An 18921-nucleotide genomic window follows, 5' to 3' on the forward strand; every position below is an offset into this window, starting at 1 on the left:
ACCCAAAGATTAACCCGAGATTTCGACAGGAGTATGACGTATTAAAGCAATATCCAAAGTCTAACACTTGCCCCCAATGTCCGAGCCCCTCATATAGAATATACTTACCCCAATCCCCGCACAGCTGCATCTCCCTAGTGTCACTGGCGATGCTAGGGAGGCTTGTCCCTATCGCGGCCTGCTATTGGCTGCTCCCCCTGTCACCGGATGTTTTGATCGGCGCAACCGGGAGATGCAGCAGCGGCTGTGTGTGGATCAGGAGTGACGCGGGTGCTGGGGAACGAGGTGAGTATAATCATCTATATGAGGGCCCGGGCATGTTTGGATAACCCCTTTTTGGTCCCAATCCAATCCATATTTTTTGCGGATCAGATGCAGAACCTTTAATTTCAATGGGGCTGCAAAAGATGTGGGCAGCACAAAGTGTACTGTCCGCATCCGTATTTCTGTGCCGCTGCCCCACAAACAAGATGGAACATGTCCATTTTGCTGACAAGTATAGGACATTTCTGCAAAAGTTAGAAAATAAATGGCATCATGCATTCCGCTGGTATCAGTGTTTTGCAGATCCACGGTTTGCAGACCGCTTAACAGATATGGACGTGTGCATGAGCCCTTAAAGAGGTTTTCCAGGCTTTTTCTATTGATGACCTATCCCCAGGATAAGTTATCAATATCAGATCGGCGGGGCTCCAATACCCTGCACCCCTGTCGATCAGCTGTTTGAGGAGACGCAGTGCGCACGTGTATTCTCCCTTCTCTCTTCCTGCTCTCCGCTGTATGTCTGTGGGATAGCAGCAGACAGGAAGAGAGAAGGGACGCGGCACGTGCGTGCGCCGTCTCCTCAATCAGGGGTGCCGGGTTGTCTCACCTCAGACTCTTGGGGCATATCCTAGCGATATCTGATAGGTGCGGGTCCCACCTCTGGGACCCACAGCTATCTTTAGAACAGAGCCCACAAAGTGAAGGAGGGCACACCATATATGCATGGCTGCCCAAAAAAAAGCTGAGGTTGGCTCAGCTATTTCCATCAGCACCATAGAAGTGAATGGAGCGGTGGCCACACTTTTGCGGTGCGCTTCCTATTCATTTCTATGGGAAGGCCAAAAATAGGTGAGCGCACTGCTTGACTATTTTCGGCGCTCCCATTGAAATTAATGTAGGGCAGCTGCGCCTGCACGGTGCACTTTTTTTCACTTTGCAGGCTCTGTTCTAAAGATAGGTGTGGGTCCTAGAGGTGGGACCTGCACCTATCAGACTTTGGTGGCAAATCCTAGCGAGATTCCTCCAATGTCTGAGGTGCGACAACCCCTTTAAGAGACGCCAGTTGTGCAATAGGGACAAGAGATCTGTCCCTAGAGGAATCCAGAGATTTATCGAGTACCATGTTAAAATCTAATCCATTAATTAACGATCCCTCTACAAAATTTGAGAGGCGAGATAGAGAATTCCTATAGGAATACACCTGATCTTGATTGGACAAGTAAAAATTTGCCACAGTAAAGCGCTTGCCTGATACAGAGAATTTCAGATGAGCTGATGCGCATGCGTGCCTATGCCCGCTCCCGGAGTCCGGACCAGCAGAGAGGCCAGCGTTTTTCCTACAGTGTGCAAGCACGACCACCACTGCAGGATGAGCAGTGTATAATGTGATTGAAAAATGAATCAAGCCAGCAAAGGAGGCAATATGGACAATCACAATATATTAGTAAGTGCCTTGTAATAACTTTTTCTATATGATAAGTGCCATTTGCTGAAGTGAGAAAACTCTTAATATCTGCTCCTATATGTTCGTTATAAAAAATGATTGTTCATTCCTCATGGTGAACTTGTTGGATATGCATATCATTTCTATAGAGAAGGATAAGCAGCTCATCAGAAAGCCCTGATACTGCCTATCACAATACGTTATAAAGCTTATTTTACACCTGCAGATAATACTGAAGATTATCACTAACCAGTGTTCACAGGAACGCTCATCAGCGATGATCTGGCAGTGTAAGGGTCCATTCCGCGGATCCGCAAAACACGGACATCGGCGATGTGCGTTCCGCATTTTGCGGACCGCACATCGCCGGCACTTAATAGAAAATGCCTAATCTTGTCCACAATTGCGGACAAGAATAGGACATGTTCTATTTTTTTCGGGAACGGAATTGCGGACCCGGAAGTGCGGATCCGCAATTCCCGATCCGGGCTGCACATTGTGCGGCCCAATAGAAATTAATGGGTCCGCAATTCCGTTCCGCAAAATGCGGAACAGAATTGCGGACGTGTGAATGGACCCTAATACTGCTCCCAATTGGAATCTTTCAGCAGGTTTAAAAAATGATCGTTTGCCGGCAGCAGATCATGCTGTGTAATCATAATCTGCACAAACAGTGATTCAGTATGGGGACAAGAAATAGCATAAGTGATCGCTCCTCCCCATACTGAGGAGGAGATCACTGCATGTAATAGCAGCCATCTCCTCCACTAGTGAGCAGGCGATTGGCGGGAAGGAATGTTTCCTTCCCTACAATCGTCTGCAAAATCTGTAGGTGTAATGTAAGCTTAAGTGTCTTGTACTAACTTTGTCTACATAATAAATGCCATTTGCTGAGGAAAACCCCTTTAATGATAGAAAAGGTAAAAATAAAAAATAAAAAAAAGGATTAGAAAAAAAATTCATAAAAAAAGAGGCATACCCACCTCACCGATTCCCTGCAAGGCTCTACTTCCTGGTCCCTCTCAACATGGAAATGTGACTGCTCAGCCAATGATCAATTGCTTCGAGAGGGACCAGGAAGCAGGAACCAGTAGGAGACCCAGGAAAACTTTGAACAGGAGCATCGGGGGACTGGTGAGTTAAGTATGACTTCTTAAATTTTTTAAGTCCTTCTAGTTCTTTTTTTTTTTTTAAAAGGATAAATCTCCCCCAATAAATTGTAATGCATATGTGCCTGAACAGTGATTCAGTTACTTAGAGACTTTCCAAAAATACAATGGACTCTTAATGATTGTTTGAGTACACATAGACAAATTAATGAATGAACTGTCTGTCAATGCATCTGGACACACAGCCCCAAACCAGTCAAGCCCATAAGATGTGACCAGGATCCTTAGTGGCCCCTAAGTTAACTGGAGAATACGTACCGTAGTCCCTTCGGCAGCCTTGTCACATTCAGGCCTCGATGCCTCATCCTGTACAGAAGCTGAATCAGGAGATTAGGGATCAGGAAGGGATAAACAACTAACAGACAAGGGTTATGGTTACTAGTACTACACATGCACGAGTGACAGGTTCACTGTTTCTACTGGTAAATGTCTTTGGATCGTTATACAGGGAAAACTGCATGCATGATTTATTACAACAACTTTTTTGCTGCCTAATTCACAAATACAATAGCCTGTCCAAAGACTGGAGGTCAAGGGCCTCAGAAGAGTAAATGTGTTCTGCTGGACACTATAAATAAAGTTTATTGAAAAGGGGGCACAAATACTGCTAATGTTCTAACAAAAAATCCTGTTGCCATAGCAACCAGTCAGGTTAAAGCTTTACTGTTTTACCCAGTGTTTTCACAGCCTGGAAACGTTTGCACAAGTTGTTTGCAAGCCTTCCCCTCCTTGTGCAAAACTGGGGTGCCGTATTAATCGACGTACAAGATGGCAGAATGTTAGGGAAGGTGTCCGAAAACGGAGCATGTGGCATAAAAATACATGTTGCACCATGCTAGGCAAATTTTCTTCAGCACCCTCATGGCTGGGTATGCGCACACCAGTATTTTTCACCAAAATTCTTCGCTCGTCGTTTATACATTAGATGACACTTTGACTCTTAAGATGGCTATACATATTAGATGAATGTCAGCCAAACTCCTTGATTTCAAATTTTTATGGCTGACTCTGGATCAACTTGCAGGATAACAGGCCGAACTGGATGGACAAATGTCTTTTTTCGGCCTTATGTACTATGTTACTATATTACTCTACCCTGACGGTAGGAGTGTCTGGCAGCTTCTTATTCCTCTCTCCTTATTGAGAACACATTTATGCTTGACCAAACCTATACCGTGTCTAGAATGTCTATGGAGGGAGAAGTGGTAGAAATGGCTGCCAATCAAATAAGCTTTTGGCTGACATTTATCTAAGGTTGGGTTCACACTAAGATTTTTGCCCTTCGCTGGGCTTTCCATCAGGGGTACACATTAGAATATCCAAAAATGCCATTCAAAGGTATAACATAATGGATACATTCACTTCAAATGGGCAAATGGAGTCCAAAGGATTCCATTTTGGGCTCTGTCAGACCTGCTTGCAGTTTGTTTCCATCTTTTGTGCTGGACAGAAAAGTGTAACAGACTTAGGCTCCATTCACACGTCCGCAAAATGGGTCCGCATCCGTTCCGCAATTTTGCGGAACGGGTGCAGACCTATTCATTCTCTATGGGGACGGAATGGATGCGGACATCACACAGTGTGCTGTCCGCATCCGCATTTGCGGTGTGCGGCCCCGATCTTTGGGTCCACAGCTCCTCAAAAAGATAGAGCATGTCCTATTCTTGTCCGCAGCTTGCGGACAAGAATAGGCATTTCTATGGGGGTGCCGGGCTGGTGTGTTGCGGACCCGTAATTTGCGGGTCCGCAACACACCACTGACGTGTGAATGCAGCCTTAGGCTGGGTTCACATCACATTTTTCCCATCCATTTAACGTATATAAAAAAACGGATACATGGTTAAACGAATGCCTCAGACTAATGCTATACATTGGCATCAGTTCACTATAGAGCTCCATTGTAAAAAAAAAAAAAAGTATGCGTGTGCTACGTTTTTGTATCCTTTTTTGTAACGTTTACGTCAAATGGAGGCAAGGATAAATAAGAGGTGGAGTGACCGGGTAGCAGAGTTGAGGATAGATTGGAGGGGCACAAGAGCGTTAGATGGGAGGTCACAGAGGAGAATGTTGCAGTAGTCCAGATGGGAGATGACAAGGGCACGCACTAGCATTTTAGTTGACCTAGAGTTGAGGAAGGAGCGAATACAAGAGACGTTCTTGAGTTGAAGGCAGCAGGAGGTGGTAAGGGTTTGGATGTGTGGCTTTAAAGACAGGGCATAATCAAATCTTATTCCAAGGCAGCGTACCTATGAGACTGGAGAAAGCGTGGTGGTGTCAACTGTAATGGATAGGTCTGGTCAGGGAGCTGAGTGACATGGGAGAAAGATGATGAGTTCGGTTATCTCCATCTTGAGTTTTAAAAAGTGAGAGGAGAAGAATGAAGATATAGTTGATAGACACTCTGGGATTATGGATAGCAGGGAAATGAAACCTGGGCAAGAGAGGTAAATTTGAGTGTCATCAGTATAGAGGTGGTACTCAAATGTATAAATGGAGAAAAGTAGGGGTCCCAGGATAAATCCTTGAGGTACACCAACAGAGAGAGTGATGAGGAGGTGGTGTGTGAATGGGAGACATTGAATGTTCAGTTGGAGAGGTATTAGGAAATCCAGAAGGTCAGTTCTCTGAGACTCTGATGCTGAGGGATGAGAGAGTCTGCAACAGGAGAGAGTGCTCGACTGTCTCAAAGACAGGTCAAGAAGGAGGAGTACAGAGATGTACAGAGTTTTGACAGCTGTCAGAATACTGTTTTTGGGTATACAACAGTATACTCCCAATGAAAAAAGTGAGCCCAGCCTAATGTGCATGGCTAGCCTTAGCAACTTCTCTTTCTTACATCCTTTTTACAACCATAGATGTATACCTAAACTATGTCTAAATCTACAACTCCTAATGTTGGTGCATGCCTGGCACCTTTTCATGCGCACTTTGCAATGTAAGTAAAGAAGCACAACTGCTTTTCCACATACAGTGCTGTCTTCAATAAACTTTATTGATAGCGTTCCAGAGAAGACCTTTTAGGAGTCACTACATGAGTCACTGTGATCTTATGAAGAGACCATTGTCTTTGTTTTAACCATGAGTGAAGAAGTCAGAAAAACTTAATGACATTGACTATTTTGACTGCCCAAATCAAGAATCAAAGAAGAAAATAAGAAAAAAACTGTCTGTAAACATGAATATAAAAAGTAATAACGCTCAATTTTTTCTCTTCTAGATTCGGAATAGCTTTTAGAGAACAAGAAGTCCTTGTCTCACCTTGGGATGTTTCTGCATTTTCCTCTCCAATCTCAGGATTTGATGTTATCTCTGGGTTCACTGGGACTTTACCTGAAATAACAATATAAAAATGTATGTAATGTATATAAGCAATAGCAGCTTGTATTAGTGTTGAATAGCATGCTTGTGATATTGTAGTGCTAACTGCTAGCAGAGGTTGAGGATGCAAGGTTGTAAGGATGAACTGCACACATAGAGGTTAATGTATTCAACTTGTCCTACCACAGGAAGGTAAAAACCAGACATACCATTAACCACACTCTTAAGATAATCAGGATATTCAGCTCTACAATAATATCATTTTTATAGAAAACAAGTTTAGAGAGTAAAAATATGTGCTAAACGCTGGATTTAGGCACTAAAATGTGCAGGAGAGAATACAGCAGCGGGAGGCAGAGAGAAATGAGAGGACAGGCACAGTGTCGCCAGATAAACGATTATACTGAAAATTGACAGTTGTGGGAAATTTATTCCTGTTTCAGCTAATTAAAGTGTTAAAGTTCTTTAACACCATTCAGCCGCCGCCAAAATCATAAAATATTGATCCGGAGATGGGCCAGGGGCCAGGAGAAAAGGAGGGGCAGCAAGGGGCAGAGTAATACTGTGCGGGAGAGACACAACCACAAAAGAAAGAACATAAGACAAAAAAATGAATAGTAATAAGACAAGAAAATAAAGAAAAGCTAACGCTAAATAGAACACTTGCTACTGTACAATCTACAAGTGGCTCTAATAAAAAAAAATGGCTTCATTGGTGTATCCATTTTTCGCAGCTCTTTACATATTTTACAGCTGCTCCATGATCTTCCAACATCACAGACTCAGTTTACAACCTATGTAGGAAAGCTAGAAAACATACACATTTCCTTTTATTTCATAAAAAATAGCTATTCTATAGAATAAAATATTGTTCCTCTCTACTCATCATTACAGTGACTCACATGCGATGGACACCTTTGAATGTGTTTTTCTATTATCGTATAATACTTATGTTGGGTGAAATTCGTCAAAGGAGCTGTTTGACCGCTGACGACTCCTTCTTTAGCCCTTATTTCTGTTCTCCTGCGAGCTCATAAACACTCCATTAAAGGGAACTTGGAAATGTTGAGCAAGCTATGCCTTGGTGTTATTTAAAGGGGTTGTCTGGGTTCAGAGCTGAACCTGGACATATCCCCATTTTCACCCCTCCGGCCTCCCTGACATGAACATCGAAGCCTCTGCCAAGATTTTACGTTGGAGAGCCCAGTACATCACCAGATCTCCAGAAAATGCCTTTGCCCTGCGAGACACAGCTCAGGGCAAAGGAGAGGATCGGAGCAGGACATTCTCCGATGCTCATATCAGGGAAGCTGAGTAGGGGAAGAAGGGAATATGTCCAGGTCAAGCTCTGAACCTGGATAACCCCTTTAACAAGAGAAGCTGAGCAGATTGATACATAGCTTTCTGGGAATGATTCAGTATTACTTGTACTATATTCAGTTACATCTCTGCTCTTTCTGTGCTCTGTATGCAAAATCATATAGGGAAGGCTGTCAATCACTAAACAGCACCATTGGACTCCTCTGCCCAGAATGACCAGAGATTTAAATTAATAAAATTCAAGTTATACTGAATCTCCCCCCCACAAAACTATATATCAATCTGCTCAGCTACTTCTGCTCTATAGCATGTTGCTAGCAGGATAGACTGCATGTTCAACTGACAGGTTCTCTTTAAGCTGAATTCTTATCAAATTGCTAAGAATTCAGCTTAAATTAGTGTCTATAAGTGGCTTCTCTGACATCCCTACTTACAGTTTTATGTTTGATACTGTATAAATACACAGAGATACATGGTAGGATCAACCATGAAACTGGGAGGGCTGAAGGAAATTCAGGCAAGTAGAGGTAGTATAGAACTACACTTACTGTGGTCACCAGAAGACCACACAGCACCACAATGTACGGTGTTCACTAAAGAAAATGGAAGGCTTACCATGCTCCTGTTGGCTCCTGCAGACAGTTACAATTCTTTCAAGTACAGCTTCACCATGCATCAGCCTCCACTGCGTAAGATTTTGATGGTGACTTGCAGAACGCAGATGAGACATCATACCAAGGCGAGACCCCACAGTGCTATCACATGGAGCACAGCGAAAACATACATCGCTTCCAACACCTTCAATGACCTGCAAAAACTTTACACACATACACAGAAATATTTCATTACCAACTCTTCTTCTCAACATCATGGACGTACTGTATTCACTAACATACAACGGTTTCATTTCTGAAATATCCCTGATGTTCAAGCAAAGCCTCTCTTGTCATTTTAATGTAATGTACTAAATCAAGGACTATGGGGCAGATTTACTAATGACAGAATTCTGGCTCAAATTGGCATGTGGTGTGATTTCGTCAGAAAAGGAGTAGCATTGCTGGAAAAGGGGCATGGCCTAAGACTAGTGTTGAGCGAACTTGTGTTTTAAGTTTGGCGTCTAAAGTTCGGGTTATCGAAGTATCCCGTTATGGATTCCGCTACCACGGACCATGACGGAATTTAGAATCCATAACGGGATACTTCGATAACCCGAACCCGAACTTTAGACGCCAAACTTAAAACACAAGTTCGCTCAACACTACCTAAGACGCTACGAAAACTGCACCAGAATTTTGGTGCATGATTCTGACACAAAGTAAGTCAGCAAAAAGGAGATATAAACTGGACCATGTAAAGGAGTCCCAGGATTATCATCAAGCAGGAGCCACCTTGACACGTTTACTCCGTGTAAAAATTAGACCGTATCAAAAAATCTGCCCTCATGTGTCCATCCACCATGAAAATCAACATATTGCCACCAATCCTTCAGTTAACCAACAACTTTGTTTCCCTTTGTTTGGCCGGACCAACAAGGCATGCCTTCTATAATAGTATAGAGATAAGTGGCTGACAGACAGATCTGATACCACTTATGTAGGTATACATGATAAGACAATTTGGCAGAGATAGACATGATGTAAAAATTGATACAGACAAAGACATGGCTAAGACGCCCCTAGCAAGGTAAGTCACCTCAAGAGGAAATGTAGGAGCATATCCTGCCACAACCTCCCCAAATATGCTACTGTTATCTATAGTGGCAAAATTGCACAACTAATGAATCAAATAAACTGCCTTAATAATTGGTGAGGAGTCATCCGTAGGAGGTCACAAACCCTACTGCAGTGTCAAAATTGCCCAATCCGTATCAATTTTTACATCACGTCTATCTCTGCCAAATTGTCTTATCATGTATACTTGTAATTAATTAGATTATTTTTTTATATATTATATATATTGGTATTCCATAGTGCTTTTTATGTGTTAGGTTTAGTTTCATCATCTTGCCTATGGGTTAGTATTAATGCATAGAGAGAGGTTTTTGTAGGTTACTGATACCACCAGGAATGAAAAGTATAAGGGTTGTCAGTTCAAATGTCATTCTGACACCTCGTGCATACACAAAGTGTAATTATACTCTGGTTGATCCCTAATGTAAGTTGATACTGCACATCAGGGGCATAGCTATAGAGAGTGCAGGGGTGGCAGTCGATACCGTGTCCAAAGACCTTTCTGCCACATAAGACAACACCAGGATTATACAAAAGATATTCAAGTTAAGCCTCTACTGCACATTATCACATTATTTTGCTTGAAGGAATATTAGAGCAAAGGCCTAGTTCCCACGAACGATTTTTTTGCGAGTGTACGGGCTGTTTTTTGGTGTTCCGTATACGGTCCGTATACGGAACCATTCATTTCAATGGTTCCGCAAAAAAAACTGAATGTTCTCCGTATGCATTCCGTTTCCGTATTTCCGTTTTTTCGTTCCGTTGAAAGATAGAACATGTCCTATTATTGCCCGCAAATCACGTTCCGTGGCTCTATTCAAGTCAATGGGTCCGCCAAAAAAACGGAACACATACGGAAATGCATTCGTATGTCTTCCGTATCTGTTCCGTTTTTGCGGAACCATCTATTGAAAATGTTATGCCCAGCCCAATTTCTTCTATGTAATTACTGTATACTGTATATGCCATACGGAAAAATGGAACGGAAACACAACGGAAACCAAAAAACCAAACGGATCTGTAAAAAAACGGACCGCAAAACACTGAAATAGCCATACGGTAGTGTGAAAGAGGCCTAAGTATTGTTGTGAATTTGTGACATCACAGCACAATGTCTGTATGTATGTATGTATGTATGTATGTAGCATGTATGTATGGACAGCAGAACCTATCAGCTACACTATATCACTATCTAACCTACACTGACTATCTCCCACTAACTATCTGTATTATATATATAAGCTAACTAACTATCTAATGTAATGACACAGGAAAGCACAGAGCACAGCAATACACTGCTGTCTCTCTCAGATCTGCAAAATACTGCAGACAAGGGCTGCTGGGGAGGTTCTTATATAGTAAGGGGTAGGCAACTTTCCTATTGGTTGCTAGGGATGTTGCTAAGCTCAGACATTGCAGCCTTCTCATTGGCCCACAAGCAAGAAGGGAGGTTACTGTTGAAAAAATAATCTACAATATTCGAAATTACGAATATATAGCACTATATTCTAAATATTCGCGAATTCTCGAAGCGAATAATATTCGCTATTCGAATATTCGAGCCCAACACTAGTGGCAACTACCCAGATTCCACCTTTCATTTTTCAGGCCTCCTTTGGAAAATGAAAGGTGGAATCTGGTTGGTTTCTATGGGCAATTAAGGCAGTATTTCTTTATACCAGTTTTCATAAATCTCTCCCAATGTCTTTTCATAAAGTTTGACTTGGTAGCATGCATGTGCTGACACCGAATAGATCTGTGTCACTTTACAGTTTCCTACAGCAAATAAAAATACCATCCCTGATGTTTATTGTGTGGCATAATACCAGGCAGAGTCGATACCTATAACGTACTGTTTTCCTCTAAAAGACATCACATACCGATGTGAATAAGTATGTACTGTTTCCTTCTAGCATCTCTTTCAATGGTGTGCTTCACTAAAGACTATGATAAATATGCTGTGTATTGTGTCTACTACCGAGATGCCTTGTGTGAAGGGTGCTGCACTATAATGATATCAAGAACTGCCTGTAGGGGGCTCTACCAGCAAAGCTATAGTTTAGACTGTAAGCTCTACTGAACAGGGCTGCTGTGTACTACTGATAACAGAACACTCAATTGTCTTTCCTGTTTGTGCAATGTTCCAGCGATACAGTTTATTTTTCATATGCAGTTCCATAGCCTTACTATCACAATCATGAAAACTAGTGCAAACATCTATGCTACTGATTATAGCCACCAATTATAAAATGTGCAAATATCTCTAAAAAAGGGGATAACTAATTAGTTTTCAGTTTCTGTCTCGCTGTACTCCAGCATGCCCATAGAAATGAATGGGCGCGTTTCCTACCAGCCACTCCATCCATTTCAGGGCTCCACAGGGCACCGGGCTTCCGTTCTTGTGATCAGTGGCAGTCCAGCGGTAGGACTCCAACTGATCTCATAGTTATCACCAGGGGCGTAGCTAATGGCTCATGGGCCCTGGTGCAAGAGTTCAGCTTGGGGCCCCCCCCTTCCCTCAGTGCTTTGTGGCCAAGGGCAGGAAGCGCATAGCCTTCATGCTGCCTGAGGCTAAAATTGAAACGGCACCCCTGCCCCATACCAAATTTTTTATTTAACCCCCTTCCCTTGAGCCAGAGGTGTAACTTGACCAGCATGGACTTTCTATAATACTGGTGTCTTCTTCTCAGGCTCCTGGGCCCGGTAGCGACTGCTACCTCTGCACCCCCTATAGCTACGCCCCTGGTTATAACCTAACCTATGTATAGGAGACAACTTGTTGTCACCAGAATACCCCTTTTATGCACTCATTTTTTGAGTCTAGTCAATCTAAGGGGCAGCCGCAGATCTAGGTGTAATCTGCAGTGTCAAAATCTGCACCAAATTTTGCTGTAGATTTTGGTGAGTGGATGATGCAGCTCCAGAGAACTTTAGGCCTTTTGCGTATGACCGGATCCATTTTGCTGCCTGCAAACCATAGCGATGCATACTACAGATACCGCATAATACGGACAAGACATGCTCTACAAAACAGACAAGACATGCTCTACAATATGAGACATGGCCACACGTATGTGGACGTCACACGGTTGACATCTGTGTGCTGTCCGCATTTTTTGCAGCCCCGTAGAAATGAATGAGTCCGTGTCCATCCGCAAAAACTCCGGATGCAGACCAAAAATATGGCAGTGTGCAGGAGGCCTTACGGCTGTTTCACACTTGCGTTGTGGCATTCTGGTTTTGAGATCCGGCAGAGGATCTCATAACCAGGCCAAAATGGTTCAGTTTTGTCCTCACTCATTGTCAATGGGGACAAAACTGATCAGGATGTATTCTGTTCCATTTTGTTGCGTTTTTTGACTGGACACAAAACCGCTGCAAGCTGCTATTTTGTGTCCGTTCTGTGAAATGGAACAAACCAGATCCAGCAGCAAAATCAGTGTCAAAAGTCAATGATGCAGGGTAAAAAAAAAAAATCGGATCTGGAAAAAATGGATCCGTCACCCAATGACTTACAATGGTTTTAGTTCCGGATTCGGTTTGTTTCATTTCAATGTAACATAACCGCATCCTAACGGAAAGGGTGCATCGGGATGTGTTAATATCAAACCGAACTGTTTTGGTCCAGTTTTGATATCCTCTGCTGGATCTCAAAACTGGAAACCAAAACGCAAGTGTGAAACAGGCCTTAGGCCTAGTTCACACTTCAGTGATTTGGTCAGGGATTTTTATCAGTGACTGTGAGCCAAAACCAGGTGGAGCCTAGAGAGGGATAAGATAAGACTTGTTCTGGCTCCTTCTGACGAAGCCTTCAAGGTGAAACGCGCGTCGAGGTCTTGCGCTTGGGGCTTTTCCCCTCCTCTTGGTCAGACCATGTCTTCAGGTACGTCCCTTGTATAATGTGATCATGGTTATACTGTAATGCCACATTGTCTATACTAGACCTATGTTACATACTGAGGTTGGATGTTGGTAATTTTTTATCCACTTTGTATTTCATACATAGTTATACTGGGTCTTATACTGTGGGCCTCATATTAAATGGTGGTCATAGTTTATTTTGTAGCAATAGTTTCACACCATAATCCCTTATAGGGGTGGGTGGTGTATATTATTATCATTATTTTTGTTATGATTTTTCTTTTTTATTCTTTTGATATTTTTGACCATTTTGTGTGAGGCATAGGGTATAGCCTTTTATCCGGAGACTGTTATCACAGTTCTAAGGAGTAACATGGTTGTCCAATGAGGTTTTGCACCTCGCTTCTCTGTGTATCTTTTTTCCATTTTGGCCTTTTTCTCCATATTTTATATATAATATTGAAATAAAGTTGTTATAATTTTTCGATATTTGGTCCCACTGGTTTTTTGCTATGACATTGTTCTGGCTCACACCTGGTTTTGGTTCATAATCTCTGACCAAATCACTGAAGCGTGAACTAGGCCTTAGGCCTCATGCACACGGCCATTGTTTGGGTCCGCATCCGAGCCGCCGTTTTTGCAGCTCGGATGCGGACCCATTCACTTCCGTTCCGTGGCCCCGCTAAAAAAAATAGAACATGTCCTATTCTTGTCCGCGCTTTGCGGACAAGAATAGGCATTTATATTGAAGGCTGTCCGTGCCGTTCCGCGATTTGCAGACCACAAAACACACCATGGTCGTGTGCATGAGGCCTTAGGCCTTATTCAGTTTTTCGTGATTTTCTGCGGACCCATTGACTTTCAATAGGTCCGTTGAAAACTCGGCTAATGCACCGTTTGTCATCCGCGTCCGTGATCCGTGGTTCCAGTCCGTCAAAAAAATATAACCGGTCCTATTTTTTTCACGGAAAACGGTTCGCGGACCCATTCAGGTCAATGAGACCGTGAAAAAATGCGGAGGCACACAAGATTGTCATCCGCGTCCGTGCATCCGAGTCCGTTTTTTTCCTATCATTTGCATGGCAAACTTGACAGACTTTTTTTTACTTTCCTTCATGCCTGGTGATCCTCCAAAAATAAAAGAAAGACACACGGAAACAAAAACGGAACAACGGAACCCCATTTTGCGGAACAGACCACAATAACGGTCGTGTGCATGAGGCCTTAGACAAATCAAATCCCTGGATGAAGAGAGGATGTGAGCTGAAAATATGTTTGTCACCCGAACAGTGATAATTGGAAAATGTAAATTTAAAAAAATCTAGTAATCCTCTCCTCCAAAACTGGTTGCAAATTACTTATGTTTTACATTTACTAGTGGATTATGGAAAATCCGTGGTAAAAACACACCTTATAGCCTATGTCCGCTCAAGGTGTGCAAATCCAGGAAGCTGAGATATGGGGAGGGGATAAGTAAAGTCCTAGTTTAGCTATCCATGTGCTAGGTGGTCCTTCCCAGACTTAGGTTACTGTCACACAGTCAGTGTTTGATCAGTAATTTGCATCAGTGATTCCGAGCCAAAACCAAGTGCAGGTCAGAAACCCAGAACAGGTGCAGATCTTTCTCTTATCTCCTGGTTTTGGCTCACAATCAGTGATTTAAGTCACTGGTCAATCAAACACGGACTGTGTGAACGCGGCCATGCAATACAAATTAATTCGGAGTTCCCTATACTATTAACAATATAATAAAAGCACAGTAATAGCTGAAGTGCCATATAATGTGAGGACGCTTCCCATATACCATACCAAATTGGGATTAGGTGCCATCACACCTTCGGAATTCAGAGGTAAATAATAAAATACCCAATATTTTGTGCCATCTACAGTATATATACTTAAATGATTGCCCACTCTGTATACTTCACCTTGTAGACACGCAGGCTCTCTTCATGTCCCCCTCCTTGCACATGAAGCTGGATTTTCTCTCTGCTGTTGCTTTCATATCCACACAGGTTACATCTCAGGTGCAAAGGAGGGAAAGAAGAAGCCTGGCTATATCCACTGATGGGAAGCTCTGCAGCTGAAGCCTGTGCAGTGGCCAGAGCTGCACCTCCCTCTCTCATATGGGCAGCTAATTGATATTTCTGTGCATGTTTGTCGGTTTTCAGGTGCAACTGGAAGTTAGCTTTAAGCTGGGTACTGTAAGAACAAAGACGACAGCAGTGCAGGTCTCCTCTGACTTCTCTCCACTCCCTCTCAGGTAGAGACCGGCCTCTACTGGCATGAGAAAGTAATCCTTCCAGACTATCGGTGGTGAAACAGCGGCACACCAAACAGCGGAATGCCCCAGGAGATAGTTCTTCATCAGGGTTTGAAGAATCTGGTAAGGATGGAGGTGCAGGAATAGCTATTCCAGAAGAGTTTACTGCATTCACTTGTGAATTTGGCTGGGGATCTGGAGTAAGAAGGCTACAACCTGCAAAGTAAAAGGGGGAAAAGCAATACATGTATTACTACAAAAGCATGCAGATATAAAATAACATAGTAGATCAAAACCATTCTGTGCATCAGCATCTTATGCCACCATTTTGACTTTTACACTATTTTATGTCTTACTCAGAGACTGGAATATGATTTTCATCTATAGTGAAGTACTGTGATTTCACAAACAGATAGGTTACCCTTTCTTTTGCAAGAGTCTTTGGTTATTGCATACTTTTTCCCATGCAGCGTTGTCAGAAAATAAGTTTGCACATACCACCCACTACCTGAGAACCAGTACCCTGCTCCAGAAATTTCATATATTAGAATTCAGTTTTATTGAGTTATAATTACTTTTTTATGTTAAAATATTTGCATTTTTTTTACTTCAATGCCAGGTTTGCTGGCTGACTGATTGACATTGGTTACTATTTATCTGCACTGTTGGCCAAAGTTCATTGACTATATATTTCTTTAAAACTATTATATACTTGTAAAGTGTATTTGTTACCAATGCATGTTCTCACCTTGGGTTCCAGTTGAGCTGAAGTGCATGGGATTGAAAAGAAGTGGGTGATCCAGTCCCTGATCTGGTGCAAGTGGACTTCCATAGAATGGAAAGTTTTCTTGGCCCATTCCTAGGCCCTGGTGAAGCAGTAGTACATTCTGCATGTGCTTCTCACTGGTCATATGTATGCGTAAGTTGCGGGAAATGTTGGTTTCATAATTACACACCTTACAGTGCCATGATGCCTTTTGCTTAAGTTGCCGGTCAGGGGGTGATGTTTGACTTCCTTCAACCTGTCCTGTATTCACTGTTGGTGCTGCTAAAGGTGGAACTGATGTGTTGGCTGCAGGGCTTGAACCTTGGTAGCCTTGGAGATTGGCCAAGTGTTTGTCAGATTGCATGTGTATGGTGAGGTTTCCTTTAGTAGTTGTAGAATAATTGCAAGCTTCACAACGATATGGCTTATAGCCACAGTTGTAGCTTTCCCCTCGTGCCAAGCGTGGATGTTGCTGGCCACTGTGGCAATAAGAACAATGGCTATGACTTTCTGGATGTTTTTCCTTCATATGAACATCTAATGTTTGTTGGTATTTATAATGCCAGTTACATTTGGGACATTTAAGAGTTTTACATGAATTGCGAGAGTGTAGCAAGGAAAGCTGGCCTTGAAGAGATAGACTTTGGAATGGTTGGGGGCATGAGGATGGTGTGCATTCATCGAAGGCCAAAGGCCCACGGTCTGCATCTGTTTGGTTACCCCCTTTGTCAGAGCTATGAAGAGCTCCCATTTGTAACAAGGAATTTGTCATCATTGGACCATAGAAGCTTTGGTTTTGGTTTGCAATTAGCTGCTCACTAATGTCTGAGATCTGTGAGGCAGAAGGGTTGCTTTCTGGCATATCCTCTCCCTCTCCCTCAACATCTTCACCCAGCACCTCTGTTCTTGCTGAGTACCAGTTTTCTACGCTGTTCTTTTCATCTTTGTTGGCCTTTGAATCTTTGGCTTCAGTTGAATGGGATGTTACTGTGGATTCACATTTGTGATAACTTAGAGGTGAGGTGGGAACCAGGCCCATAGAAAGTTTAGGACTTTCTGGTTTCCCTTGAAAAGTCACATGACTTTTGGTTTTGTTATGCTTTGTGTCCTTCATTAAATCTTCTAATGTTCCAGACTGTTCGGTTGCACTTTGGATTACATCTAAGAGTGGGGTGTCTTGAACATCAGAAAGGGCAACATTCTCTGGCTCCTGGCCAGCAGCTAACACAATGTGGCTTTTTTTTGGTTCTAAAAGGCTGAGAAAAACTTGCCCACTTGATCTGTGAATGATACCAGAGGTCCCCCCTGATGCCAAATGATCTTGATATGGGTGCTCTAATCCATGGAAGTGGGAAGCATGCAATCCCAGCTGCTTTCCACTTCGAAAACTGAGCTGGCAAGGGAGACATATCCATGTACCATCCACTCTTTGTGTCCTTATGGACTCCTCAGTTGATTTGTGTCTTAAATTATCTTCCTCTTTTTGCTCTTCTGCTTCATTTTCTTTGGATTGGTCTTGTTTTCTGGGCGAGTTGCCAGGCGCCGTTTGAGTAAGTTCGGCTGCCTCAGCTGAGGTATGTAGGGATTTTTGGTTAGAGCGAAAGCCTTGGTAGGTGGCGGTGAGACGAAAAGAGGTGAGTGGAGGACGTGACAACAATGTGCTTTTAGGGGAGTCCCGTGGTGACTCACCTTCCTCCTCTTCCTCACTTTTTAGGAGGTAGACAGTTCCATCACTAGAAAAAAGCACATGTCCCACCAGGGCCTCCCCTCTGTCCTCATTCTCCTCCTTGTAGTTTGGCTGTACAGGAGATGAGAGCTTTGGCAGATAATTTGGGTGAGGAGAAGTGGGAGTCACAGGTGGCTGCAACAAGGAGGATGTCGGGGTGACATCTTGATATCCTCCTCCAGCAGCAGATACAGAGGAGGAGGCTGAGGAGGACAATTCTGGAGAAGGGTTAGGGGGTGGGAAAGGGTTATCTTTGGTGGTTGTTGGGAAAAGGGGTAAATTGAGGTCCAGAGGCCAGGAGCTTCTTTCATCCTGCCCAGAAGTGGCAAGGAAGCATTCATCAGCATCCATACCTGCACAGTTGATATGCAAGAATCATCTCAGACACAGCCCTGTGTACAGAAGAAGAATACTTATGTTAAATAAAAAACATAAACAGGCAATAGTAATTGATAGTAAATCACAATGCTTTTCAGTGTGTAGATGATTAACATGACTATCACAGTTTTCTGCACGCTCTATCAAATAGGTTATAATTTGGAGTATGGACTACACGTGAAAAGCACTATTCATGCATGTGTGGTGGTTAACACAAGAATAAATTTATGTAGAATTTGCCTTGGGCTGTATGCGGGATGGGGAACAGTCACCTGCCTCTCTGCCTTGAAATAATTTGGCCAATCTAATCTTTGACAAGGAATATGTTATGACAAGGTAAGGGTTAATTGCTGTTCTGCTGGTCTCTCTCCTTCCCCCCTCCCTGGAGTCCTTATAATTCTGCTCCCCACAGAGTCTGATGTTGAGGTGATTAAAGAGCTGTGAGCCCGAGCACATTAGCATGTTAATGAGTATGGAAATTATTAACTAAAGAGTTTCATTCTACAGCTTGAGAGAAGAGGTGGGGGGTTTAATATAGGGTGGGGGGTGGGGTGGGGTGAAGCACTGGTGCAAGAATGGGGGGGCGAAATTGTTGAGGAAAGGAATAAAAAATAACGACAGCACGAGCTTTGCTATTGTAATCACACGATCAAGCTGCCATATATCAAGATATATGCGCCTG

General features: G+C 42.9%; 1 protein-coding gene across 1 annotated transcript in view; it reads right to left on the reverse strand.

Annotated features, from left to right (window-relative positions):
* Window positions 1–18212, reverse strand: part of ZFHX2 (zinc finger homeobox 2) — a 57004-nt gene extending 38792 nt beyond the window's left edge. The window contains exons 1-5 of the mRNA XM_040416888.1: window positions 16118–18212; window positions 15035–15585; window positions 8131–8332; window positions 6136–6207; window positions 3136–3194 (exon numbers count right to left, since the gene is read on the reverse strand). Coding sequence (XP_040272822.1) covers window positions 3136–3194; window positions 6136–6207; window positions 8131–8332; window positions 15035–15585; window positions 16118–18212 — 2979 coding nt within the window. The remainder of the gene's footprint in view (window positions 1–3135; window positions 3195–6135; window positions 6208–8130; window positions 8333–15034; window positions 15586–16117) is intronic.
* Between the last annotated feature and the right edge of the window lie 709 nt (window positions 18213–18921).

The sequence above is a fragment of the Bufo bufo genome, chromosome 2 (assembly GCF_905171765.1).
Source record: "Bufo bufo chromosome 2, aBufBuf1.1, whole genome shotgun sequence".
Lineage (NCBI taxonomy): Eukaryota > Metazoa > Chordata > Amphibia > Anura > Bufonidae > Bufo > Bufo bufo.